General features: G+C 42.5%; 1 protein-coding gene across 5 annotated transcripts in view; it reads left to right on the top strand.

Annotated features, from left to right (window-relative positions):
• Positions 1 to 27,730, top strand: part of DOCK8 (dedicator of cytokinesis 8) — a 249,155-nt gene that overhangs the window by 163,194 nt on the left and 58,231 nt on the right. For all 5 annotated transcript variants that reach the window (XM_017883739.1, XM_017883759.1, XM_017883744.1 and 2 more), the window contains 6 exons: positions 1,429 to 1,524; positions 5,565 to 5,660; positions 11,921 to 12,070; positions 14,567 to 14,680; positions 20,814 to 20,969; positions 22,788 to 22,927. In XM_017883739.1, the coding sequence (XP_017739228.1) occupies positions 1,429 to 1,524; positions 5,565 to 5,660; positions 11,921 to 12,070; positions 14,567 to 14,680; positions 20,814 to 20,969; positions 22,788 to 22,927 (752 nt within the window). The remainder of the gene's footprint in view (positions 1 to 1,428; positions 1,525 to 5,564; positions 5,661 to 11,920; positions 12,071 to 14,566; positions 14,681 to 20,813; positions 20,970 to 22,787; positions 22,928 to 27,730) is intronic.

Here is a 27,730-nt window from a genome sequence, read left to right as displayed (position 1 = left end):
AAAAAAAAAAAAAAAAAAAAAAACCCTGGATTCACCCCCTGAGATGCTGATGATCTATAGTTTGAGTCATCAGGAATTATTCACATTCTATCCTTTTTGACTTACAAAAATCAGTGCAGGGATGTGCTAGAGTGAGCTCATACCTGTTCCCAAAGGCTGATTGCTTAGTTTTCCAGAGTTTTTTGAGCCAGTTTTGAAACAGACATTGTTAAAATTAAATTGTATAAACTTAAAATTAAACAGGTTATATTAAAAACAAAGGTAATCTGAATGCAATGTGGTATGCTAGATTGTATCTCGGAACAGAAATAGGACATGAGTACAAAAACTGGTGAAATCTGAATTGTTCATGGTTTAATTAATAGTAACATATCAATGTTAATTTCTTAGTTTTGACAAATGTACCTTATCATAAAAGATATTAACATTAAGAGAAATGCAATGAAAGGCATATAAGAAATACTAACTTTGCAACTTCTCTGTAAATCTAATAATAACTATATAAATAACTACTCCAAAATTAAAAGATCACTTTGAAAAGCTAAACCTAGTCCCTTCCTAATAATTTCATTGTATGCTATGATATCTAAGTTCTTTGTTCTTTATGTCTACTATATCTGTGTGATGGAAATATTATATAACGATTTGCTACCACACATGTCTCCCTAACTGCATTTCCATGACATCATGTTGGCAGATTGAAATCAGCTATGATGAAAGTATTTACGGCCCAGAAATTGGCAAATGCTACAAATTAGCCCTACCCCACTGACAACTGGTTGTTAAACATTTGCCAGCGCACCATGGTTCAGCCTCATATTGAAGACCCCTTTCAGCAATACCACTTTCTGATCATCTGGGAAAAAAGTGGTCTGCAGCTATTATTGACAGCCTAGATCTTTCTATTTTCTTTGATAAAATGAAAATATTAAATTTTTATGTGGACAGGGATAACAGTTTTCGAATTATTTTGTAGCACGGGGAGAAAATGTTTAATAGCACGTGACACCTCCACTTCCTTTCAGAGGTAGTTTTTGACAGTGTATTGGTGTGTAGGAGACAGTGTGGTGCAATACCATATTAAACCACAGAGAGACACTGTTCCCACACATTTTTTCCTGGTGTCCCCTGAAGTCACAGACTCCTAGAATGTTGGAAGGGACTCCTCAGCACCCCAGATTCTTAAATAGTTTCTAACTGTAGGTTGCTACACACAAACTATTAACAGGGATTATCTCAAGAGCAAGTAGAATTAGGTATAATTTCACTGTCTTTGCTTTGTTTTATATTTACTTATGGCAATTATTTTACCTTTGTAACCAGGAAAAAATAAATGCATAAACAATGAATTCTGAGGTTGTGATTTCCAGGTGTCTGGCTTACCTTTCCATGGTTGGTTGACTGTTAAACCATGTTTATGTGTTTTAGATCGCCGATCGCAACTGCAGCCGAATGTCTTACTATTGCTCTGGCAATAGTGATGTTCCAAGTTCAACTACAGCCCCAAGGCCAGCCAGCAAAAAGGTACCGAACAGAGTAATGCGAGGATCATCATGGGATGAGAACAGAAGAACTTCCTCATGCCCTCACACTATGCTTGAAAATAGTCAAAGTGCTCCCCTGCCTGGTCCTGTTGTGCACACACACACACACACACACACCACACTTTTGCAGCCCTGTCCTCTACCCCACATTTGACCACCTAACTGCCCATTAACTCAGTGTTTCTTTCACTTTCTCATGCATCAGAATTACCCGGAAGCCTTGTTAAAACTCGTTGCTGGACCCTACCTCCTGAGTTTCTGATTCAATAGATCTGAGCTGGAAGCTCAAGAATTCGCATTTCTAACAAGTTCCCAGCTGATGCTGGTTCAGGACCACACTTTGAGAACCACTGCATTAGCCTCCTTTTAGCAGAGGGAAAGCTGGGGACAATTCATCCTTGACAAAAGTGAATGGCAATAATTAGGTATCATTTGCTTCAATACTATATAAAGTATTATGAGATGCTTCCTTGTAATTCTTCACAATCAGCCTTACCTATGAGTTCAGAAACTTTAAAAGCTGTTAAACTGCTTACCAGGAGTTTTAAAGCAACAAAATTCCCAATCATAGTCACAGCCTGTGTGGTCTGAGGGATGGAGTTGAAAAGAGCTGTCTGCCCTAAGTTTCCTCTCTTCTAGGCACCTAAGAGTCTCACCATTATGGTAGCTACTGAAGTTTTTAGTGTCTTCGAAGACCTGTATTAAAATGTAAATATGGCGGGACACAGCGGCTCACACCTGTAATCCCAGCACTTTGGGAGGCCAAGGTGGGTGGATTACCTGAGGTCAGGAGTTCAAGATAAGCCTGGCCAACATGGTGAAACCCCCCTCTCTACTAAAGATACAAAAACTAGCTGGGCATAGTGGCGGGCACCTGTAATCTCAGCTGCTCAGGAGGCTGAGGCAGGAGAATAACTTGAACATGGGAGGCGGAGGCTGCAGTGAGCTGAGATTGTGCCACTGCACTCCAGCCTGGGCAACAGAATGAGACTCTATCTCAAAAAAAGAAAAAAAAACCAGTACATATGCTTATTGCAAAGGATAACACAGGAAGCCATTTGCAAGAGCTCACATCACAGGGAAATGTTTATTAAAGAGGCAAGGAGGGAATGAGCCTCCCCAAGGCTCCCTTTGGACTGGATGAGGGGAAGATCAAGTGTGGGAGGGCCGGGGCCTGGTGCTCTACACTTCGCAGTATTCCAGGCACCATATGTCTAGTGAGAGGTACCAGGATTTAACTATAAAAGGAAGAGTGAAAAAAGATATGGTTAAAAACAAATTTGTCCACTTGCTCTAAAATTTAGAATTAGGCTATCACAGGCCCTATGCAGTGACTGGTTATAAGTATTATACCATTTTCCTTTCTTGAAAACCATTATTTGCCTACAACCTGATTTCTTTAACCCATGTCCTGTTTGGTTTTGTAACTGCCATGTTTTGACCTGAAATGACCAGGATAGAGACATTTTATTTCAAAGGGAAGTTTGGCCAATATGTTTCCTTAATAGGTTAGCAGACAGGGTTTTGCTGCTTGGCTATTTTATATAACCTCCAGAGCAAGGTGTTCTTGTAATAATGCTGCCCAGAAAGCGGCATAAATGACTTTAAGAAGCAGCTTATCCTTGTCTAATCTCTTCTTGCCATAAGACCCTGGCAGACAAACTGACCTATTTTCTAGAGGCGAACCTTGAAGCTGGGGGAGCACATCTTTCCTACAATGAGAAGATCAAGGTGTAGTCCAGTTATATCATGTGCACAGTTAGACCACCTGCTAGATTAAAACTCAACCCCACACCTCTCTCAAGTGAGACAGCTTCACTTAAGACTCACAACAGCAAACAAATGTGTTAATGTGTATTAAAATTACTAAGGTTTGACTAACCTCACAAAATGAAGTGAAACCCACCGATAAGCTGAAACACCTAAGCAGTCTCCATTCATCACCACTAACCCACTGTGGATCTAATTGGTTAAAATACCCAAGCATGTACACAGAGATTTTCCCTTTGTCCTCTTTTAGTTTAGCTGAGTAGCTCTCAAATTTTAATGTACACAAGAATTAGTACATTGGGTTGCATGCATACTGGACCCTGCAGGTAATTTTTATTTATTTATTTATTTTTTGAAACGGAGTCTCACTCACTCTGTCACCCAGGCTGGAGTGCCATGGTGCAATCTTGGCTCACTGCAACCTCTGCCTCCCAGGTTTAAGTGATTCTCCTGCCTCAGCCTCCCGAGTAGCTGGGATTACAACCATGAACCACCACACCTGGCTAATTTTTGTATTTTTAATATAGATGGGGTTTCACCATGTTGGCCAGGCTCGTCTCAAACTCCTGACCTCAAGTAATCTGCCCTCCTCAGCCTCCCAAAGTGCTGGGATTACAGGCATGAGTCAATACACCTAGCCCTCTGTGGATAATTTAAACAACTGTCAAGAGCAATGTTTGCTGTAATCAGTTTTTGCTTTAGGTGTTGACTTTAAAACTTAATTTGCAAATAAGGCTATGATGTTAGGGTGTTCAGATAGCTTTAGCTTTCTTGCCTACTTTCTTACCCAGAAAAAAAAAACGAGTTTATATTTATTCCAGGTTTTGTGGGCATAAGATGAAAGAAAACCACAGAAAATTCCTAGATATCATTTTTGGCATTGATTAGGGTGACCAACTGTTCTCATTTGCCCGGACTGAAGGAGTCCCCAAGATGTAAGGCTTTCTATTTTAAGACCAGGACATTATCAAGCACACTGTAATGGACTGATTGCCCTATCTTCAGTCTTGAACTTCTTCCTCATCAAAATGATTGTCAGGAATGTGAACACATAGCCAGACATGCTGGAGAATAGGAAAGGTGTAAGTCACCATGTGCGTCATTTGCTACTGAACAGTAGGAGACTTGAAGGGAAGCGAAGACGCAAAGTGGAGCTGGAGGACTTTCCAAGCATCTGGCCCTGGGACATAGAAATTTAGAAGCTGTGAGTTAAGGCTGATACTACTATGCCTTTCAGAGCACAACATCCTCTCATAAACCCCCATCCATCCTGTTTCCCACAATGCCATATTGGCATTATAAAAACAAAAATTGTCCAGTCTCCCAGAGCGTTTAGATACCATGCAGACAGTGGTTTTCAAAGTATGACCCTGGACCAGCAGCAGCAGCAGCAGCAGCACCCAGGAACTTGTTAGAAATGCAAATTCCCAGGCTATTGAATCAGAATATCTGGGGGTGGGGCCCAGCAGTCTGTGTTTCATCAGGCCCTCCAGGGGATTCTGATACAAAGAGGCCAGGCGTAGTGGCTCACTCCTGTAATCCCAGCACTTTGGGAGGCCGAGACAGATGCATTGCTTGAGCTCAGGAGTTTGAGACTAAGTGGGTAGCATGGTGAAACCCCATCTCTACCAAAAAAAAAAAAAAAAAAAAAATTAGCTGGGCTTGGTGGCGCATGCCTTTAGCCCTAGCTATTTGGGACTAAAGTAGGTGGGAGGATTGCTTGAGCCAGGGAATTTGCAGTGAGTGAGATTACGCCACTGCACTCCAGCCTGGGTGACAGAGTGCAGCCCTATCTCAAAAAAAAAAAAAGCAGTTTGAGAACTGGTGTCACCAAACCAACTGATTTCATGGATGAGAAAACTGAGGGTGAAGAGAGGAATGGCTTGCACGTGGTCACGCAGAGTTTTCAGCAGGACCTGAGAGGAAAGTAAAACAGTACCAGTTTTGATGGCTACCCAGAATGTTTCCCCATAGACTAGAGTTTCACTTCCAGGCTGAGTCCATTCCTTCAAACCTGTCTGTCCTGTGCAGCACTGACCCCAGCCTTCTACCCACCGAAATGTCCTCCAGTCTCAGGTGATCTCAGCACCGACTTTGCCATCCACCACTTACTGCCTACAACATCTAAGACACGTGTTTCAGGAACTAACAAGCTATTAAATTGGGGGGCTGGGGGAGAAAAGAAAAGAAGTGTTGGTGAATAGTAATAGCCTTTGTCATCACAGCCTAATTTTTTTGGTTCTTATTTAGCATTTCCATGAGGAGCTTGCCCTCCAGATGGTGGTCAGCACTGGAATGGTGAGAGAAACAGTCTTCAAGTATGCCTGGTTCTTCTTTGAGCTTCTGGTGAGATTCTCGCACATTTGTGTCTACACTCAATAGGCCAGGAGAAGCACACGGCAGAAAGGAATTGACATTTTGTTCATTGAGTTGCCCCTGCTGAAAACCTGGGGTGGTTTTTTGAAATCTAGTAATGTCTTGCCCCTCCCCATCCTTCTTCCACTAAATTGTGTTGCTTCTACCATGAAAATCCATCTCTGTCCTGTGAGTTCTCATCACCTTCACCACTCCCCACCTGGCCACACACCATCATCTTTCATGTGCCTCTCACAATGACATCCTCTTTTTCCTGCCTGTATCCATTTTTGCCCTTGGCCCACCCATTCTGCACATGGCAGCCAATACTAAACAGAGAATGTCACACTCCTTTTAAAAACCCATTGATGGTTTTCACTGCACTGAGAAGAAAGGACAGATTTTTATCATGGCCTAAATAGCCCTTGTATGATTCTGTTGTTTACCTCCCTCTCTAACCTCATCTCATGCCACATTCCCCCGTCATTCAGCCACATGGTCCTCTTTTGGTGCTTTGAAGATTCCAAGGCTGTTTTGGCCTCACGGCCTTTTCCAGATTCTCTTCCTGCTTGCTAGCTTTCACCTCCACACCCCCAACACACACAGTTTCTATTCTTCTCTGTAGATTTCAGCTTCAGTGGAAGCACCTCTAACAGGCCTTTTCTGACCACCTTCTACTGTAATATATCTTCCTCTATTATTTTCCTTCTGAGCACCCTATTTATTTCCTTCCTAGCACTTATCACAGTTTCTAATTGTTTTTTCTGTCTCAACTATTAAATTTTTAGGATTTAGGTCTCTCTTGTGTGTTATCCCATCTCTAGCCTCAGCACACTGCTTGGTACCGTGCAAGGCCCAGCTAATATCTGTTGGAAAACAGAATGAAATTTGTATATCTGTTTATCGTAAGACTTCTGCCATTACTCGAGCAGAAAAGCAAAAGGTATAGCCATAATACTTAATTTTAAAATTAGGGAAATAATAGTGATAACTATTTTTTTGTTTAATTATTAATGGAATTAAAAGGATTTTACCATAAGGGCACTAAAAATAAACATTTCATCAGTGTTGATAAGTGGAGATGCATAGTGAGATGATGTTGAATGAAAAGGTCTAAAGACACAGACACCAACTATATAAAAATATATATGCAAACAATTTGGAGGATTTGGAGTAGGTTGAGATTTAGTGATAGTGTTAGCTTTATATTCATTGGGTTCTTTCCCCTGTCCCGTTAAGTGAATCATAGATATATATATATTTTTAAAGAGAGTCTAGGCTGGGCGTGGTATCTCACACCTGTAATCCTAGCACTTTGGGAGGCCGAGGCAGGTGCGTCACTTGAGGTCAGGAGTTCGAGACCAACCTGACCAACGTGACAAAACCCATCTCTACTAAAAATACAAAAATTAGCCGGGCATGGTGGCATGTGCCTGTAATCCCATCTACTCAAGAGGCTGAGGCAGGAGAATTGCTTGAACCTGGGAGGCAGAGGTTGCAGTGAGCCCAGATGGTACCACTGCACTCCAGCCTAGGCGATAAAATGAGACTTCATCTCAAAAAAAAGAGAGAGTCTAAAGAGATGGGAGGGTTTCCACCTAAGCTCTAGTTTCTATATGTAAGCTGAAGCCTACGAAACAGGGAGAGATGCTGAACAACAGGACCCAGAACAAAGGGCAAAGGAAACAAAAATGAAACATCCACTGGGGAGGAAATAGGAAGCAATGTGGAATAGAGTTCAGAAGAAATCGGGTTCATGCCACAGAAAAATACCCAGGATTCAAATCCCATGAAGTTTTGCAAAGTCTCAACCTCTAGTTTGAGAAGGGTCCCAAAGCATGGTCCCAAATCCTTGCCACAGAACCACCTGGAGGTACTTAGTAAAAATAAAGCAGAGATTCTTTCTCAAAGCACTAAAATTAGGAGGCTGGAGGCCAGCATTGTGCATTTACCTGTCTTCTCAGGTGACTTCTAAACCTGTTAATGATCCACTGGTCCACACCACCTCTGTTCTGTGAGTCCTAAACAGAGCTACGGGTCTTTTGGAATTTGTACCCAGACAACACCAGAAGTTTTTTCATTCTAAAAGCTAAGCTAATTAAGGAGGTAGCTGCAGCTCACAAGTCTTGGGGCAAGAGCATTAGCAATGAGACATGAGCTCCATGCTCTGGCAGGAAACGGACTGGGCCATAAAACCCATTCCGCTCTTGTTTCTTGAGGCATGAGAAGTATCAGAACCAACACCCCATGCCCTTTATATCCTGCTTCTATTTACGCATCCCACCCACCATCATGTCTCTCCATAAAGAAGATTCACTCAGCCTGGCTCTGCAAAAATGAAAAAATTAGCTGGGTATGGTAGCATATGCTTGTGGTCTCAGTTACTCAGGAGGCTGACGCAAGAGCATCACTTGAGCCCCAGAGTTCAAGGCTGCAGTGAGCCATGATCATGCCACTGCACTCCAGCCCAGGCAGCAGATTGAGACCCTGTCTCTAAAAAAAAAAGAAAAAGAAAAAAAAGAGGGTGGGGGGTTGTGGTGGGTGGGAAAGAAGAAGAAGAAGGTTCACTTGGGTTGTAATAATCCAGCTATGGATAATTCATACAAATAATTCATTCCCAGTGTGGCATTCAGCATTGCTAATTCTGAGTGGTTCCGTGTGGCATCTTAGAGCTCTCTTTCCAAAGGAAGTTTGCATTCTCTGCAGGTGTAATGATGACTCTGTTCTTCATAGAATCCCAATAATAGTTGGCATACCAATGGGAGAAAGAATAATCACATCAAAAATGTACTGAGCATCTTACTCTATATGTGCCAGGCAGTGTTTCAAGCATTTTAAAGCATTATCTAATGTAATCATTATGCAATCTTGAGGTAGGGGGAACTTTTATTATCCCAAATTTACAGTTGGGGTTGGAGGAAGGGTGGTGGCCATAAGGAGAGTCTCCAAGTCAGTCAAAGGCTTCAACAGTACCACTTCACTGCCCCTAACTGCTTTTCCTTGCACATTTATTTACTAGGGCTTGGTTGGCCCTGGAGAGAAAGCATAAGCTAAAGTACATGGCCCATCTTACCTCTAGGAAGTCCCTTATGGTAAACAGATGAAGTTTTTTGAGAAGAAAGCCTCTGCTGATCTAAGCATATTGCAGGGGTTTGTCAACATGCAGATCACCCAAGACACCAGTTCTACCAGCAGCCTAAACCCTAAGTCTGTCAGGTCCTGGCAGTACAGAGTTTCCATTGCCCAAAAGGGTTAACTGAAAGCATTGATCAAAAGGACTCTGCTCAGCATGTGTGGGAGGTTCGGGGGCCAATGAGGACTGGTGAGAGCGCCCAGGGTGCAGCAGCTGGCAGAAGCCTTTCTCTATGCTAGCTCTAAAATATCAAGAGTACAGCAGAGTAACTGGGGCCTAGAAAAATCTGGAGGCAGATGAGACAGTCTTATAAAAGGAGCCCCAGGCTGGGACCTTAGAAAAATGTTGCCACTGCCAGGACCCCACTGCAGCAGGGATGAGGGCAGTGGAAGTGAGTAACTACCTGAGCCTCTCTGTTCTCCCACCTACTGATCCCCTTGTTTGTGCTCCTATTGGCCAACTCCAAACGGAAGCCAAAGGTTAAGGGGGTCTGAGTGATGGTCCCTCCAGACCCCCTTCCCAGCATTCACAGACACAGCGAGAAGGACAAGAAATCTATCAGGGAGCTGGGGTACAGGCAAATGGAAACTATCATCCCCCAGCCAGAACTTTGCAAGGAAATTGATCTCAGACTCAGACAAGGTGCCCAATTCTTCATGCATTGTTTATGTATTTGCCTGACCAATGCCCAGGAAGTTATTTGAAAACCAAAACAGTTTTTTGTTTTCTTTTCAAGAAGCTTAAGAAAGACAACAGCTTCCTTGGCCTTAGCCAACAACCTGGGCAATTTAACACCCTCTAGTTGTGTCAATGTCCAAGCGCTAATGAACAACCACTTTGGCATTAGAGCTGTTAAATACAATCCTTGGGCGAATTTCACACTTGCTAATGAATAAAATCCCTGTGCTTCTAGAAACTGCTGAGCCAGACCTTGGAGAAATAGAGATAAATGGGTGACCTAGTTTACTCACTCAGGACATGAAGTTCCACATTAAGGGGTTCTTTAGAGGTACCCCTACTTTAGATGGGCCACAAAGGACCATATAGGGGAAAAGATTTTTGTACCTCGCCCCACTCTACAAATAATGGGCCAGGCCTCCACCAGTGTTTCTACTGGATGTTCTTCTCTGGAGATCCAGAGGACACAGTAGCTGGCAAGCTGCTGACAGTCTGGAAAGAGGCCATTAGTTGGAAGTATGGTATTATGAGAATTATTTATTTGGTTGTAGAATGGCCAAACTCAGCAGACAGGAGCCAAATACAGCAATGAGTTCTGAAAGTCTTAGTGCTGGGGTGCTTAGCCTGCCCAGAAGCAGGATTGGTGTTGCCCAAAACAAAGAGGCCTTGTCTTCTTAAGTCTTTTGTTAGGAGCATAGTGAGAGAGAGGCTTTTTTCAGACAAAAATGAGAGTTCAGTTCTCACCCTTCATTCAGGTCTTCTCACCAGGTGCATGTGGCCCTGCGGGATATGAACCCATCTCCGTGTCCCAAACCAAACAGGATGCTGCCGTGAGGAGAAACCATGGTTTCTACACTGAGCTTTAGGATTTGATGTCCTTGAGGTCTTCCCTGAGCTGGCCATGGCATTATCGGAAAACATGAAACAATAAAGCCTGTGTCTCTGGTTTTTTCTTCTTATTTTACCTTCCCTTTGTTTTTTCTATCTGTTTCCATGCTAACAAAAATTGCCAGTGCTGCATGCATCCTTAGAAACTGAATTCTGCTGTTAGTGCATTAACATTCTCTCATGTAGCTCCTGGGAGTGGAAGTCCCCTCTTCTTCCAGTCCAAACACAGAGGGCAAATGTGGGTAGTTCAACTTCCAGTGCCATTATTACTAGCAGTAGTAGTAGTAGCAGTAGTAGTAGTAGTAGTAGTAGTAGTAGTAGTAGTAGTATTGCAATGGCTTTCTGACTAATCTAGACACATTCATGAAAATGACCTTAGAGTGTAAGGATCCAACCACAAGACCTTCTAGTCTTCCCCATGTTCCTAATAGTGTAAGCAACTTCCAAAAAAGATAAGACTCAACCTCAGATGGGGTCATGGGGGCCTATATTGACCTGTAAATCTCCTGGCAAGGACATCTGCCAAGATGTCCAAAAAATAAGCATGATCTTGATTTAAAATTGTGGTAGGCATTGAGACAGTATTATTCTAGTCATAATGCAGACAGTCACCAATTGACACAAGGATGTCTATATAGAGATACTATATGTATATGTATATATATCCATATAGATATATCTGTATATAAATATCTTTGTGTCAGTTGATGAATTGTTAGCATTATATATGTAACTACAATATACACCAATTTGTGTCAATATACCAATTTGTGTCAGTTGGTACTTGTATTGACACAAAGCTATCTATATAGAGATACTAGATAGATAGATAATCTGTATATAGATATTTTTGTGTCAATTGGTGACTGTCTGCACTATGTATGTAACTACAAATTAGACTTATAGAACTCAAAATTTCCCCTAGAGGTAATGTTTCCCCTGGAGGCAATGTTCTAAATAGTGGTTCTGTTTCCAGCTGGCCAAGATTTCCTGCTCAGTATATAATATAGCTAAAATTTACAGGAGCAGAAGATAACTGCTGGAAACTGGAAAAACTGTGCTCCCTCAAGAAACGCTGAAACTCAAGATAGGAGGAACATTTCTCCCCTGTTCTCCTTACTGTAGTTTCAGGAACAGAAAAGATTTCAGTTCGCATCAAGAACCTTGTGATAAACGGTTTCTTCCTATGTCATGTGTTCTGTCCTGTGATAGAGGACACCTAGCTGGTTACAGGAGCCCAGCTCAGGTCTGCCTTCCAGGAAGCAGGCAGTTGAGAACACTGTAGCTAAAGAATTAAGCTCCTGGCTTTGTCAGCAGCAAGAAGGGAGCCTCTGACTTGGGGTCAAAAAGAGGACACCCTTCCCACCTCCCGCCACCATGGTAACCATTGGTGTGTCTGCAGCATTTTAGTCCAGAGCTTGCTCGGGCACCACCAGCAAAGATAGTGTCAGAAAATCCATTGTTAGCATTTTTGTGAGTCTTTCCCCCTTTTCCGCATTGTACAAGCAGGTCACCAATCTCCATGTTGACATTTCCCCCACCCCCTCCGTAGGTGAAAAGCATGGCCCAGCATGTACATAACATGGACAAACGGGACAGTTTTCGGAGGACTCGTTTTTCTGACCGTTTCATGGACGACATAACTACTATTGTTAATGTGGTCACCTCGGAAATTGCAGCCCTTTTAGTAAAACCACAGAAGGTAACTGTATTTTACTCTTTATTTTCTAAATTGTTTACCTGGAACATATATTACTTTCATAATCAGAGAAAATAAGCATCATTTAAAACAATAATTAAAATATAACTGTAATGACAGTTAAATGTATAGGTTATACTGGACTAGACCCTGATATGGGGCTGGAAAATTGTTATAAAGAAATTGCACACATGAGGCCAGGGGTTTGAGACCTGCCTGGCCAACGTGGTGACATGGTGAGACCCCGTCTCTACTAAAAATGCAAAAATTAGCTGAGCATGGTTGTGCACATCTGTAATCCCAGCAAGTGGGAGGGAGAAGCAAGAGAATTGCTTGAACCCGGGAGACAGAGGTTGCAGTGAGCCAGGATGGTGCCACAGTACTCTAGCCTGGGTGACAGAGTGAGACTCTGTCTCAACAAAAAAAACAAAAAGAAATTACAATATGGACTATGGTTTAAATTATCATATCAGGCCAGGTGCAGTGACTCACACCTGTAATCCCAGCCCTTTGGGAGGCTGAGGTGGTCAGATCACTTGAGGTCAGGCATTCAAGACCAGCCTGGCCAACATGTTGAAACCCCATCTCTACTAAAAATACAGAAAATTAGCCAGGTGTGGTGGTGCGTGCCTGTAATCCCAGCTACTCGGGAGGCTGAGGCAGAAGAATCGCTTGAGCCCAGGAGGTGGAAGTTGCAGTGAGCCAAGATGGTGCCACAGCACTCCAGCCTGGGTGACAGAGTGAGACTCTGTCTAAAAAAAAGAAAAATGTAAATATGAAAGACATTATTTTTGCTCTTAGGAAATACACCTTGAAGTATTATGGAGTAAATGGGCATGATATTTGCAACCCATTCTCAAATGGTTCAGAAAAACATGTTTTTATATTCATAGAATGATGAAACAAACGTAGCAAAATGTCAAGTACTGAGAAGCTTGGTTAAAGGGTACACAATAGTTATTTGTACTGTTCTTGCACCTTTTCTGTAAGTTTGAAATTGTTTCAAAATAAAAGCTAAAAAATATATAAATGAAATAAATCAAATGTTTACAAGGTAGCTACACAAATCTTAGGAAGCAATGTTTATTATTAATAGCTTTGTCATTATTGAGAATTTGCATAGTACCAAGTGCTCAGGAGATTTTCATTTGTTTATTCCTCATGCCAAACTTTGGTATCTCCATATTGGCAGGTGTGAGAATAAGGCACAGTGAGGTTGATAAAATTTCCAAAAGTAACACACAGCCAGCAGTAAAGCCAAGACTGGAGATTTTAAACCCGGATATTGAGTCAGGTAAACCACCCAGGAGGAGTGACCACGTGGAGAATGCGGAGAGAGTTCGAGGACCTCTCAGCGACACTGTGGCAACCCTTTTATCGGGTCCCCATCCATCCCAGTGACTTGACTGGTCAGCATGGCCTGAATTTGAAAATTACATAATAAGAGAGCAAAATAGTTTCAAACCATATTTTTAATAGTGTCAAAGGAAATTGATTTGTCATTCTGAGAATAAAGGACATAAACATGAAAAACTGAATCCCAGATTGCTCTGAAGCACAGTAAAATCCCTTGTAAATATGAGCGCTGAGAAATAATGCAAATTAAATTTTGGCTTTTTTTTTTTTTGAGACGGGGCTTCGCTCTTTTTGCCCAGGCTAGAGTGCAATGGTGCGATCTCGGCTCACCGCAACCTCCACCTCCTGGGTTCAAGCGATTCTCCTGCCTCAGCCTCCTGAGTAGCTGGGATTACAGGCATGTGCCACCATGCCTGGCTAATTTTGTATTTTAGTAGAGACGGGGTTTCTCCATGTTGGTCAGGCTGATCTTGAACTCCCGACCTCAGGTGATCCACCCACCTTGGCCTCCCAAAGTGCTGGGATTACAGGTGTGAGCCACCGCGCCTGGACAAATTAAAAAAAAATTAAATAGGCGTAGCTTATTAATTGGGATTCATGGAGGAATTCACCCTATGGAGTATGACTCTGACCTCTCTTAGGGTGGAAATGCTGCCTAATTGGGGAATACATTTCTTAGGTAAAAACTAATTCTTTTATCCTGATTGGATTTTCTGTAATAATCCCTAAAAATTAAGAAACTATCTCATTGAAGACAGTAAGTACTCTTCAAGTCAGTTTGCCAAAAAAAAAAAGAGAAGAGTTACAAAAAAACAAAATAGTTACCAGGATATTAAAAAAAAATTTTTGGATCCAACATATTATATAGAGAATGAGCTTAAGTATACACATATAAATATGCATGTAGAAAAAAATGACTGGAAGGAAATGCACCTAAATATTAACAGTACATGGATAATTACTTGATTCAACCTCACAGTCATGGCTTTAGTTAAAGGAGACTTAACTACTTTGCCAAGTGTCACCCAGAGGGACAGTGGCTGAAATAATAGGACCTGTCTCTCCCAACTTTCCCGCCAGTGACCTGGGAGTTCAACTCCAGAGTGTACCACAAAATGATCTGGGTGTTTGTTTGTTTTTAAGGAAAATGAACAGGCGGAAAAGATGAACATCAGCCTGGCTTTCTTCTTGTATGACCTTCTCTCCCTCATGGATCGGGGCTTTGTGTTTAACCTCATCAGACATTATTGCAACCAGGTGAGTGTTCCTCCGAGCGAGCCATGGTATTCCTTCTCATGTAATGTGATGTTCATTGCCATGGTATGCTGTCTTATTCATTACCCAGTTAGCGTGAGTCCTGCACATCCTGTGTTTTGCAGCACATCCCTCATGTCTGTGCCATGGACATTCCTTGGATACTGTGGTTTACCTTGATTCCTGGAGCATTTACCAACCCAGTGTAGAAGGGTCAACAAATTCATCTCTGGGAATTAAAATTTGTGATATGACCTGAATCTTTAATTTAACATTTAACAGAAAATTAACATGGCTATACAGTACTTTAAATCTTTGACGAGTCCTCGAGCTCCCAGTCTGAGGTCTCTTTTCACGTATTAGGGTAATTAATTAATTTGCTGTTGTGATGTTCTGACTTGAAAGAACCCTTTAAAGTGTTCTTAAATAAAATCATTCGGAGATATTTAATTTCACTGAGCACATAGCAAATATTTCATAAACCAAGTGCGTCTATCAGTGCCATCCCCCCGATTTTTTAAATGGAATTATTCATATACTGCCTCCCACAAACTACCCTAACAATAGTAACATAAACAGCAGTTATTGTTGCTACTCCTCTCCTTCCATATCCTTACTCTAGCCACTAGTATACCATCGTTACTGCTACTACCACCACCAGCCACCACCATTGTCATTACCTCCCATGCCCACTATCACCACCTCCTCCACCATTACCACCTCCTCCACATCACCACCTCCTCCCCCACCACCAACACCTCCTTCACCATCACCACAACCTCCACCACCACCATCACCACCACCTCCACCATCACCACCTCCTCCACCATCACCACCTCCTCCTCCACCACCAACACCTACGTCCTTCACCATCACCACAACCTCCACCACCACCATCACCACCACCTCCACCATCACCACCACCTCCACCATCACCACCTCCTCCCCTACCACCAACACCTCCTTCACCATCACCACCTCTTCCCACACCACCAACACTCCTTCACCATCACCAACACCTCCACCACCACCACCACCACCATCACCACCTCCTCTACCATCACCATCATTTCACCATCACCACCTCCTCCACCATCACCACCTCCTCCACCACCACCACCATCTTCACCACCACCACCATCTTCACCATCACCACCACTTCCACCATCACCACCTCCTCCACCACCACCACCATCTTCACCATCACCGCCTCCTCCACCATCACCACTACCTCCACCATCGCCATGACCTCAACCACCACTATCACCACCTCCACTATCACCACCACTCCACCATCACCACTTCCTCCCCCACCACCAACACCACCTCCACCATCACCACCTCCTCCACCATCACCACCACCTCCACCATCACCACCTCCTCCACCACCACCACCATTTCACCATCACCACCTCCTCTACCATTACTACCATCTTCACCATCACCTCCTCCTCCACCATCACCACCACCATTTCACCATCACCACCTCCTCCACCATCACCACCTCCTCTACCATCACCACCATCTTCACCATCACCACCACCTCCACCATCACCACCACCTCCACCATCACCACCTCCTCCACCACCATCACCACTACCTCCACCATCACCATCACCTCGAACACCACCATCACCACCTCCTCCACCACATCCTCCACCATCACCACTACCTCCACCATCACCATCACCTTGAACACCACCATCACCACCTCCTCTACCACCTCCTTCACCATCACCATCACCACCTCCACCGTAACCACCACCTCCACCATCACCACCTCCTCCACCATCACTACCACCACCACCACCACCTCCACCACCATCACCACCACCTCCACCATCACCACTTCCTCCACCATCACCATCTCCTCCACCACCACCACCATTTCACCATCACCACCTCCTCTACCATCACCACCACCTTCACCATCACCACCACCTCTACCTTTACCACCTCCTCCACCATCACCACCATCTTCACCATCACCACCCCCTCCACCATTACCACTACCTCCACCATCACCATCACCTCAACCACCACCATCAGCATCTCCACCATTACCACCTCCTTCACCATCACCATCACCACCTCCTCCACCATCACCACCACCTCCGCCATCACCACCTCTTCCATCATCACCGTCACCACCACCTCCACCACCACCATCACCACTTTCTCCACCACCACCATCTTCTCCACCATCACCACCATCGCCACTGCCCACCTCTGGCAATATTATCACCTTTCCTATCACCTCCTCCACCATCACCACCATTAGTTCCACCGTGACCACCTCCTTCACCTCCACCATCACTTCTTCCACCATCACCATTGTCACCATCATCACCACTATCTACCTCCACCACCATCACCACCTCTCCCATCACCACCAAGTTCTCTGTGGTTAGTCACTTAGTGACTTTATAGATAAGTTTTTCCAATTTTATGGGTCCTAATTTCGTCAGTTTTATTTTACTTTTTTATTTTTTTAATTTTTTTCTCAGTTTTAAAATAAGAAGCTTCCTCCTTAGGGGGTTTGAGGGATTTGAGGGCTGATCAAGGAAAAGGATAGGACCATAAAAAGCAGTGACATACAGGCTTCATTGAGCAGCACTTGGACAGGGTTGCATAAGAGCAGAAGCTCCTCCCAGCATGAGAACAGCCATAGACTTGCAGTGAGGAGGGCACCATCCAGAGGAGCAGGAGAACTCCCAGGGGAGAGGAGGATTAGGGCAGAAGCTTATAGATCTGGGTGAGGCTGCTCCACAGCACAGTGGGGAGTCTCTGGGTCAGAGAGCTCCAAGAGCTGTAGCAGCTTAGGGCCCTGCTGCAAGGCTCTGTCTTATCATTAGGAAACAGCTGTCCCTCAAAGTTTTATGGGATCTGCAAAGAAGGCAGGCACTAAATGGATGAAAATCTGCTTATTTGGGCTATTTTTTAAATGACTGGTCATGGTAAAATTTGAGTTTGGTATGAGCTAAGGGATCAGCACCAGTCTACAGTGAAGAAATAAACAACCCAAGGGCCAATACACAGAGACAATCTTTGATTTGTTTACATAACACCTCCCCTCCAAAAAAAGAAAAAAGACCTGACTTTTCTAAAGGAAGTCCTGTCTACGGCCATACTACCCTGAACACACCCAATCTTATCTAAGGGAAGTCCTGAGAAGGAAGCAGAATAATAAAAAAAGAATCCTAAGGAAGCATCAGAAGTCCTCAAGCATCCCTATCCCATGCGCCCTTTCCCCTGCCCTGCAGCCTATCTTCTGTCCCAGGATCCACCAGAATAGAAAGGCAGAGGGACACTTCACTCCTCCTTGCCCTCCCTCTTCGGTATTTAGGATTCCAGGTTAGTCTGTTTTCAAAACTTTAAGCTGAATATATGAAAGAGACCCTAGATCACCACTGTAGACAGACCCAGGCTTAGCTACTGACATACAGCCAGTCTTCATTCCCAACAGGGAAATAAGGCAACCCAAGGTAGATGTCTGCCTGCCCTGCAAAACTCATGTTTTTATTTTCTCTTTCTCTGTCCTTTCTTTTCTCTTGCTCACTATCTTTCTTCTTAAATTCTTTCCTTTTCTTTTAGTTACCTGTTCTTTTTTTCTTTCTCTCCTTGACTCAAATGCTAAAGATCCCTAGACCAGGAGTCAAGAAGCCTGCATGCTGATTCCTGGGACACCATTAATTACTTCTGTGATTGGGAGCATCAGCCTTTGAGGCATTCATTTCCTCATCTGCAAAAAAACTAGGCTGGATTAGATTTATCCACTGATTCTGTGGTCTATGTCTGCTGGTAACATCCACAGATGTTACTTAGCAACATTAGTGGTGCTCAGGCCTCAAAAGGTCACTGACACCCGTTCATGGTGATTTAATTCATTGATCCCAGCTCTCTAGATACAGGATGAACTTCATACCTGAAGCAAGTTGTATTCTTCCAAAGTCGCCTGACTTTATCATCTTGCATAACCTATTATGTTTTCTGCCATCTTTGTGGCAATGGATATAACCTTAGTCATTTTAATAGTCACTAACAATAGACAAATCCATTTCCTTAATTACTCTCTGTCACTTACAATGTGCCACTAAGTAAACACCCATCCCTTGGGTAGGGGCACTGTGGGTCTTGACCTTTGTGGAGGATGTTTTTGGAATGTACCTTACTCCTCCTTTTGAAACATCACTCAAATTATTTTTGAAATGTCTATTTTTTTTTCTTTTGAGATGGAGTCTTACTCTGTTGCCCAGGCCAGAATGCAGTGGCATGATTTTGGCTCACTGCAAACTCCGCCTCCCAGGTTCAAGCGATTCTCCTGCCTCGGCCTCCCGAGTAGCTGGGATTACAGGCGTGCGCCCCCACGCCCGGCTAATTTTTGTATTTTTGGTAGAGACAGGGTTTCACCATGTTGGCCAGGCTGGTCTTGAACTCCTGGCCTCAAGTGATCTGCCCTGCTCTGCCTCTTGAAATGCTGGGATTACAGGTGTGAGCTACCACACCCAGTCTGAAATGTCTGTCTTTAATGATGTCTCAAGGGACCTGTGAAAGATAACCATAGTGGGGCCTTCTTTTAAGTGCCGATGTCTTGTGAGTTCAAGTTCTGATAGCCGGCTTGACCCAACAACTGTTAATGAGTGACCTGAGTGACAGGCACATGACCAAGTTCGAATCCCTTCAGTGTGCTGGTGGCTCCACTGGTCCAAAGTCAGCCAGGAGTGCACATCGAAAGGTTATGGGATCTGGTAACTAACTGTGCTTACATAGAAGTTGTATGTTTGGGTTTTAAAATAATATATAATGACTTTTACTTAATTTAAGTGGATGTCTAACTATGAATTAATTCTATAGGCCATATGTCCCACAACACAATGGCTTCTTGTAAAATGGCTGAAAATATGTGTTCATTTAAATTATATTGTTTAGTCTGTAATCCCAGCACTTTGGGAGGCCGAGGCGGGAGGATCACCTGAGGCCAGGGGTTCAAGACCAGCCTAGTCAATATGGTTAGAACCCCATATCTACTAAAAATACAAAAAAACGAGCTGGGCATGTTGATGCACACCTGTAATCCCAGCTACTCGGGAGGCTGAGGCAGGAGAATTGCTTGAACCCAGGAGGTGGAGGTTGCAGTGAGCCGAGATCATGCCACTGCACTCCAGTCCAACAGAGCAAGACTCTGTCTTAAAAAATAAAAAATAAAAAAATATCTATTTCTAAACTATATATACATAGTTTAGAAAACTGCTCTTGAGGTGAGTGAAGAGGAGGCATGTCCATCACAAGGATGATCCTTCATATTTCTGTGCTGGGCTGGGGGGTGATAATGATGAAATACTGAAGGGCTCAAGGTGCACCAGCAGCCCTTCCTTCCCCTACTTTGCCTTTAGAGGAGCTGTCTCTGAGTCTGGGTCTTTCCGTTGTTCATCTTGCTTGGGGGAAGCACGGGAGTTTCTTCCAGACTGTCACCTTTGTCTGCTTTTCACTGCTTGCTTCATGGTTTATTTTTTAAAGGAAGATTTTCCTAAAACTCTTCTAGCTTTTCTCTTTCTTCTCCATTTCATCCTCTCTCACTCTGGGACAAGCTCCTTGAGTGTTTTTGCAGGTACTCTGTACTTTCCTAAACAGTTGGATGCGTTTCTCTAGGGAACTGGTTCTACAGCTTTCCAATGGGGCCTTTAATTAGAAACTACGAAAGAACACTTGCAGCATGAAAGTCATCTAGTCATATTCTATTAGTTTCATACGGGCTTATGTGAGGTCAACTCCTTTCATTTAGTTTCTCGAACACAGAAGAGTTTTTGTAAAATTAATTATGTTACACTGAAGATGTACCTCAAGATTTTCAACACAGGCTTCCCATGGTATTAAAGATTTGACAAAGTGGAGATTGGGATAAGAATCCTCATTTTGGACAGCTATTAGGCTAGAATCACTAAGGGGAACAGTAATGAATGAAAATGTATTAGACTTCCCTGTAATGCAGAATTTACCATCTGTTGCACTATCCCATTAGTTTTTATTAAATTGATTGCCTTAATCTGGAGAGAAAGGATATTTTTTGTGTCTGCCAACCCCAACTCCACTTACCTTATAATAAATGTTTCATTCCTCTTTTCGTTTTTCTTCCCAGCTGTCAGCCAAGCTCAATAACCTTCCAACGCTCATTTCCATGAGGCTGGAGTTCCTGAGAATCCTCTGTAGCCATGAACATTACCTCAATCTGAACCTTTTTTTTATGAATGCTGATACTGCTCCAACATCTCCTTGTCCTTCCATATCTTCCCAGGTAATAAAAGAATTATTTAACTAAAAGAATTATTCAAGCTATTTCATTTAACTAGCTCAGTGTAATCATGTATTGCCTATAAAGGTTAGTCTTATTAATTCGATGAAAAATCAAACTATTCAAACCAGATCAAGTATGCTACCCTGAAGTTACACCACTAGCTAAGAATTTACAATCTAAGTAATTGGTTTCTCCCCAGGCTCAAGGGTCCCTGATCAGGTTAAGTAAAGCAAAGAATCCAGTAAGCCCTATGAAATCTAGAAACTCATAGAAAAGTCTCAAATCTTCCTTTGTCTGACATTAGCCAATTATTATATTAAGCAAATAGAGGATTCCAAAGTAAATAAGTTTTGGAAACCATATGTTCTTTGCAATAGGCCCTCTAAGAGGTTTTCACTTGTTCATGTCAATTGTAAATGCACAAGAAACAGAAGAGGAAATGGGAGGAGGTGTGCATGATAATCAGTGATTCCCAAAATGATTTGACATGGAAACCCCACCCCACCTCGTACATTTTTTAAAGGGCTAGTGTCCTCTGGAATAACTGTAAGAACATGCTGTTTGATAGTCACATCAGTAGCTCAGAGCATCAGGCAAAATTTCTCATTGTTAGGTTATATTTCTGTTGCATATTCCTTGATATAGTACAAAAGTGAAGGCTTGTCTTACTAACTGACAAAAAATCTTAGCCCTATATGCCATATGACATGATCCAGATCTTAGCTACATGACCGTCTTACTGTGAACAGGGAAAGATCCGACTCACAAGCAGCGATTCAAACTGTGTAAACTTTTTGCTGCTTCCTGCCCAGCAGCTTAAGTCCTAAAACTTGCCTGGACTAAGCTTGCCCTAGCTTCTTTCCCACCTTCCCCTTCTGACTGCCCCAGGGAGTGGCCAAACCCAGGGCCAGGCTCACAAAACCGGGAAGGATTTTTAAAGACACTTTAGATGCTCTTAATGAAATATAAAGTATGCTCCCAGGATACAAATACAGGACAGGAAATACCGAGGACCGGTAAATCTAATTACTTCCCTCCCTGACATCACTTATAGTTCCAGGCCAGCAAAAGTCTGACAATGTGCTTAAGCCAAATTCACAAGCGTAGCTGAGGCCAGGCACGGTGACTCACACTTGTAATCCCAGCACCTTCGGAGGCCAAAGGGAGTGGATCACCTGAGGCCAGGAGTTACCAGCCTGACCAACACAGTGAAAGCTCATCTCTACTAAAAATACAAAAATGCATCAGGCGTGGTGGTGTGACTGTAATCCCAGCTACTTGGGACGCTGAGGCATGAGAATTGCTTGAACCCGGGAGACGGAGGTTGCAGTGAGCTGAGACCATGCTACTGCACTCCAGCCTGGGTGACAGAGTGAGACTCTGTCTTTCAAAAAAAAAAAAAGGTACCTAAGTAAGCAGGGCCTTAAACAAAGGGGGCATTTGGTTATAGAGGAATTGCCTGCTGCCAGCCACAGGACTGGGTAAGGTTCTTATTTCTCTGTCCAAATTTTATCCTAGGTTTTGTATCGTCAGCTTTTGATTTCAGGTGGGGAAGGGAGTGTCATTCATTTTTCAACAGACCTTGGGTGCTTTATTTTCATCTTTCCCACTGGCAGTCTTCTCTCTGTGGGGATGGGAAAGCGCAGTAACCACTCTGTGCCTCAGTTTCCTTATCTGCCTTATCTGGCACCAGCAGTACCTACCTCACTGGGGAAGGCTCACAAAGCCTGGCTGGGGCAAAGGCTCAGTAAACAGTAGCCATCGCTATTTTCATTCCAGTTCTTGTGACTCATAAAATGGCTCCTTGCATTCCTGTAGAACTCAAGCTCCTGCTCCAGTTTCCAGGACCAGAAGATCGCCAGCATGTTTGATCTGACTTCTGAGTACCGCCAGCAGCACTTCCTCACCGGGCTCCTCTTCACAGAACTGGCTGCTGCCCTGGATGCCGAAGGGGAAGGGTATGTTTCTGGCATTTAAAATGAAAGATGAAACCAAAAAAAGAGATGTTCCTTAATAAAATTTGCAGTCCAACTTCTCACACTTGGTAAAAAAAACTCTACTGTCGACCAGTTCTGAGGAGTAGAAACATCTGTCTTGAGAAAGTGGTACTCATAGGCATGTAGAAAGGCACCAGGGATGGGCAAGAACTACAAAATGACTTCTCTTGGTCACCTATCTGAATGGAATTTACCAGTTCTACTAAAGCAGATTTCCCAAGGATCCTTTGATTAGTGAACTCCCTAGGAACAAAGCCATTTTTAACAGAGGGGATAGCATACAGAGGCAACCACAAGATGTCACTTGGTTCAATGCTGATTAAGGAAATAATGGCTGCTGAGAAGGCAGCTGCCCCGTGCCCAGATTAGGTTTCTTGCAAACAGTGCTTCTCAGGACAAGAGACGCCAGACATCCAGGGCTTCTGAATCCTTTTACCTCTTATCTATCTGATTACTCAGGGACATGTGGCAGTATCTAGTCTAGAAGTCAACAGAGAGAGAGGTGGACCACCCCCTTCTTTCCTTCTCTCCCTGTGCTCCATGAGCTCATAGAATCAGAAACCCACAGCCTACCTGATTAGACTGAAAAAGGTAAAGCCTTCTAAAATATTATTCATTCCATTCAACAATTATTGAATGCCTTCCATGGGACAGACATAGTTAGGTGTTAGAGTCCATCAGAGATACATCAGTGCACAAAACAGACAAAATTCCCTGTCCCTCTAGAGCTCACCATCCAGGGACTCAGATTCACAGATGATTAGGATTGGAAAGTAATTGAGGTTCAACACTTCTGGTGTTTAGATTAGGCATACAGAATTGCGGGAACTTGCCCACTATTCCATAACAGAGAACCAAATCTAAAGCCATGGTCTTCCCAGTCCCTTCCCAGGACCCACTCTCCTATACCAAACCATCTCCCTGCCCAGGGAACCTGTTCCCATGTCTCCTATGCTAAAGAAGTTTCCAGAATAATGTTTGCTAATTAATAGTAGCATTGCTGTATGTTATGGATGGATTTTTGTCTAAATGGAATTTCTCAAGTTCTCTCAAAGTGCTTACAATTTAGTGAAGGAAACAGGAGGTTCCTGCATGAAACAAATACAGGAGCACATCGAGTTTGTGCAACTGCAGCAGTCACAGGCATCCCAAGCGATGTACCCATGCTGACACTGCTTAAGTGACTGTATGTCTGTCTCCTGGCAGGATAGTGTGGGGGAATCTCATGCTCTTGGCTCTCAATTCTGCCTCCTTCCAGATAACCTGGTCCTGAGTATATCCTTTGAGAACTTCACTTTCCATGGCTTCAATTCTATCTTCTCAACTCTAACTAAATTTCCCCCAATTATCTCAGTAGAATGTTCTACCTTACAGCTAACATAAATTTCCACAGCAACAAAAAGTGCACCGAACACATATGCTAATAAGTAAGATACTGAGAAGAAAGTTTGAACACAAAGAAAATTGCCTTCACGCACAAACATGTACATACATTTTCTTAGTTGTCCTTTAATAGCAGTAGTTTAAGTGATTTCTAGAAACAATCTTTAGTATTTACAATAGCGTAGTTTCTATTTTCTGTTTTCATTCTAGCTGGAAACAGCCCTGACGTCTGTTCTGGATTCCTTGTAAAATTGTTGCTGTTATATTACTAGCAACAGGGTAGAGTATTTTCAGAGATAATCCTGTAATTATGTTTAATCATGTGGATATATTCTTCAAACACACACACACATACACACACACACAAACACACATACCCACACACACTCTCACACACACTCTTAGTACCTTTTCTCCCCCAAGTGAGTTACAGTGTAATTCCTTTGGCAACACAATAATCCCTGATTGCTGGGTTGTCAGTTACTCTCCTGGAAAGTCATTAGACATACTGTCACAATTTCATCATGTGAGCTAAAACCTCAGAACAATGTCATGCTTCAACAATACTTTCTATTGATTAGCGCTTTTTTTTTTTTTTTTTTTTTTTTTGCTTCCAAGACAGTTAGTAGACTTGCCAACACATGTACATCCATGGGGCAAGGGCTAGAGGGACACACCTCAGTACCTGAACTCCTAAGGAACCACAGCTCCAGTTTCCACTGGGTTTTCCTTAGATCTCTGACACCTGGGTATATCCACAAATGTCCATGCGTCGTGAAATCCACAGTATTTTTCAAGCATTTAGAAATTGTCTATCATCTTTGTAATAAGCTAGCAAATTGCAACGCCTAGTTCAAAACGCAACCCATTGTCAGGACCACAGACTTAAAACAAGAGCAACTTTTGAAATGCAATTTACAATTATCTTACTTCAGCCACAGTGCAAGAATCTGAGTCATTTAAAATTTTGGTTAATATTTTCTATATAACATTGAATTCTGATGTAGCCTTATTTTGTTTGAAAGAAAAAAAATGTAGACTTTTAAAATTGAACATCTATGACTAGGTTCCAGATACTCCACTATATATTTTATTTACTTTTTATTATAGTATAATTTATATAAAGGACCCAAATCTTAAGTGTAAAGTGCAATTAATATTTCCTGTGAATATGTTTGAATAACCACTGGTCAGATCAAAAATATAATATTCCGTTATCCTCTCTCAGTTACAGGCCCCCCTCAGGTAACCACTATTCTGACTCTTATCACCAGAAATTAGTATTGCCTGTTACTGAATTTCATAGTCTTTTGCTGAATGTTGTGATTGTGAGATCCTTCAGGGTGGTCACATGTGTTAGGATTCATTTTTTTTCAGCTGTATGTCATATTCCTTTGTCTACTATAATTTCTCTACTGTAAATTGACATTTGGGCTGCTTTCCGTTTGTGGCTATTATGAAAACAGCTGCTGTGAACACGACTGTGCATGGTTTTGGGTGGACATTAGAACCCATTTCTTTGGGGGTATAAATACAGCCTATTTTTAAATTTTAATATACTGTTCTTGAACAGTCTAATAAATACGTGTGCATGGTCTTAACAAAATGTCAAAAGAATATACTCTGAGCTAGGAAAAGAAGAGCAAACAATTCAAAGCAGGCAGATGGCAGGGAATAACAAAGGTGACAGCCAAAATAAATGAAATAAAGAATAGAAAAACAATCGTGGAAATCTGCAAGGTGAAAAGCTTGTTATTTCAAAAGAGCAACAAAATTCACCAATCTTTAGCTGAACTGACCAAGAAAAAAGGAAGAAGACTCAATTACTAAAATCATAATTGAAAGAGGGGATATCACAACAGACCTTACAGAAATAAAAAGGATTGTAAAAGAATACTGTGAACAATTGAAAGCCATCAAATTGATAACCTAGATTAAATGAACAAATTCCTTAAAAGGTACAAAGTACTAAAATTGACTCCAAGAAGAGATAGAAAATCCAAATGGACCTACAGCAAGTAAAGAGATTGAGTTAGTAATCAAACTTCCCACATACACCTACTATGTACCCACACAGATTAAAAATTTAGGCTGGGCGCGGTGGCTCACACCTGTAATCCCAGCCCTTTGGGAGCCCAAGACGAGTGGATCACCTGAGGTCAAGGGTTCAAGATCAGCCTGGCCAACATGATGAAACCCTGTCTCTATTAAAAATACAAAAATTAGCTGGGTGTGGTGGCAGACACCCATAATCTCAGCTACTCGGGAAGCTGAGGCAGGAGAATCATTTGAGACTGGAAGGCAGAGATTGCAGTGAGCTGAGATCATGCCAATGCACTCCAGCCTGGGCAACAAGGGCAAAACTATCACAACTAATAATAATAATAATTAAAATTTTAAAATTAAATACTTCCCACAATAAAAGCCCAAACCTGGGGGACTTTACTGATGAATTCTATCAAATATTTTTAAAAGAATTAATTCTAATTTTTTACCAACTTCTAGTCTTCTATTCCAAGGAATGGAAGAGGTGGGATACTTCCCAACTTGTTCTATAAAGCTAGCATTACCCTATACTAAACCAGACAAAGACATCGTGAGAAAACTACAGACCGGTATCTGATGAATATAGGTGTAAGACCCTCACCAAAAACTAGCAAACTGAATCCAACAACATATAAAAAGGATTATACACCATGGCGAAGTAGGATTTATCTCAGGAATGCACGATAGGCTTCATATCTGAAAATCAATTGATGTACCATATTAATAAAATAAAGAACAAGTCCCATACAATCATCTCAGTAGATGCAAAGCATTTAATAAAATCTAATAACCCTTCCTGATTAAAAAAAAAAAAAAAACACTCAACAATCCTTTTAGGAAATAAGAGAACTTCCTCAACTTGACTTAAGGGCCTCTATGAAAAATCCACAGCTAATGTGACACTTATTAGTGAAAAACTGAGGGTTTACTCCCTAAGATTAGGAACAAGACAAAAATGTCTACCCTTGCCACTTCTATTCAACATACACTAGGAGTTCTATCTAGGGCAAGTAGGCAAAAAAATGAAACAAAAGACATCTATGCCAGGTGTGGTGGCTCATGCCTGTAATCCCAGAACTTTGGGAGGCCGAAGTGGACAGATCACTTTGACCCCAGGAGATTGAGCACAGCCTGAGCAACATGGCGAAACCCCATCTCTACAAAAAATATAAAAACTAGCTGGGCATTGGTGGCTTGTGCTTGTAGTCCCAGCTACTTGGGAGGCTGAGGCTAGAGAATTTCTTGATCCCAGAAAGCGGAGGTTGTAGTGAGCCAAGATCGCACCACTGCACTCCAGCCTGGGCCACAGAGTAAGACTGTCTCAAAAAAAAAAAA

Source organism: Rhinopithecus bieti, unplaced genomic scaffold (genome assembly GCF_001698545.2).
Source record: "Rhinopithecus bieti isolate Rb0 unplaced genomic scaffold, ASM169854v2 scaffold_641, whole genome shotgun sequence".
NCBI classification, from domain to species: domain Eukaryota; kingdom Metazoa; phylum Chordata; class Mammalia; order Primates; family Cercopithecidae; genus Rhinopithecus; species Rhinopithecus bieti.
This window is presented reverse-complemented; position numbering and strand designations above follow the sequence as displayed.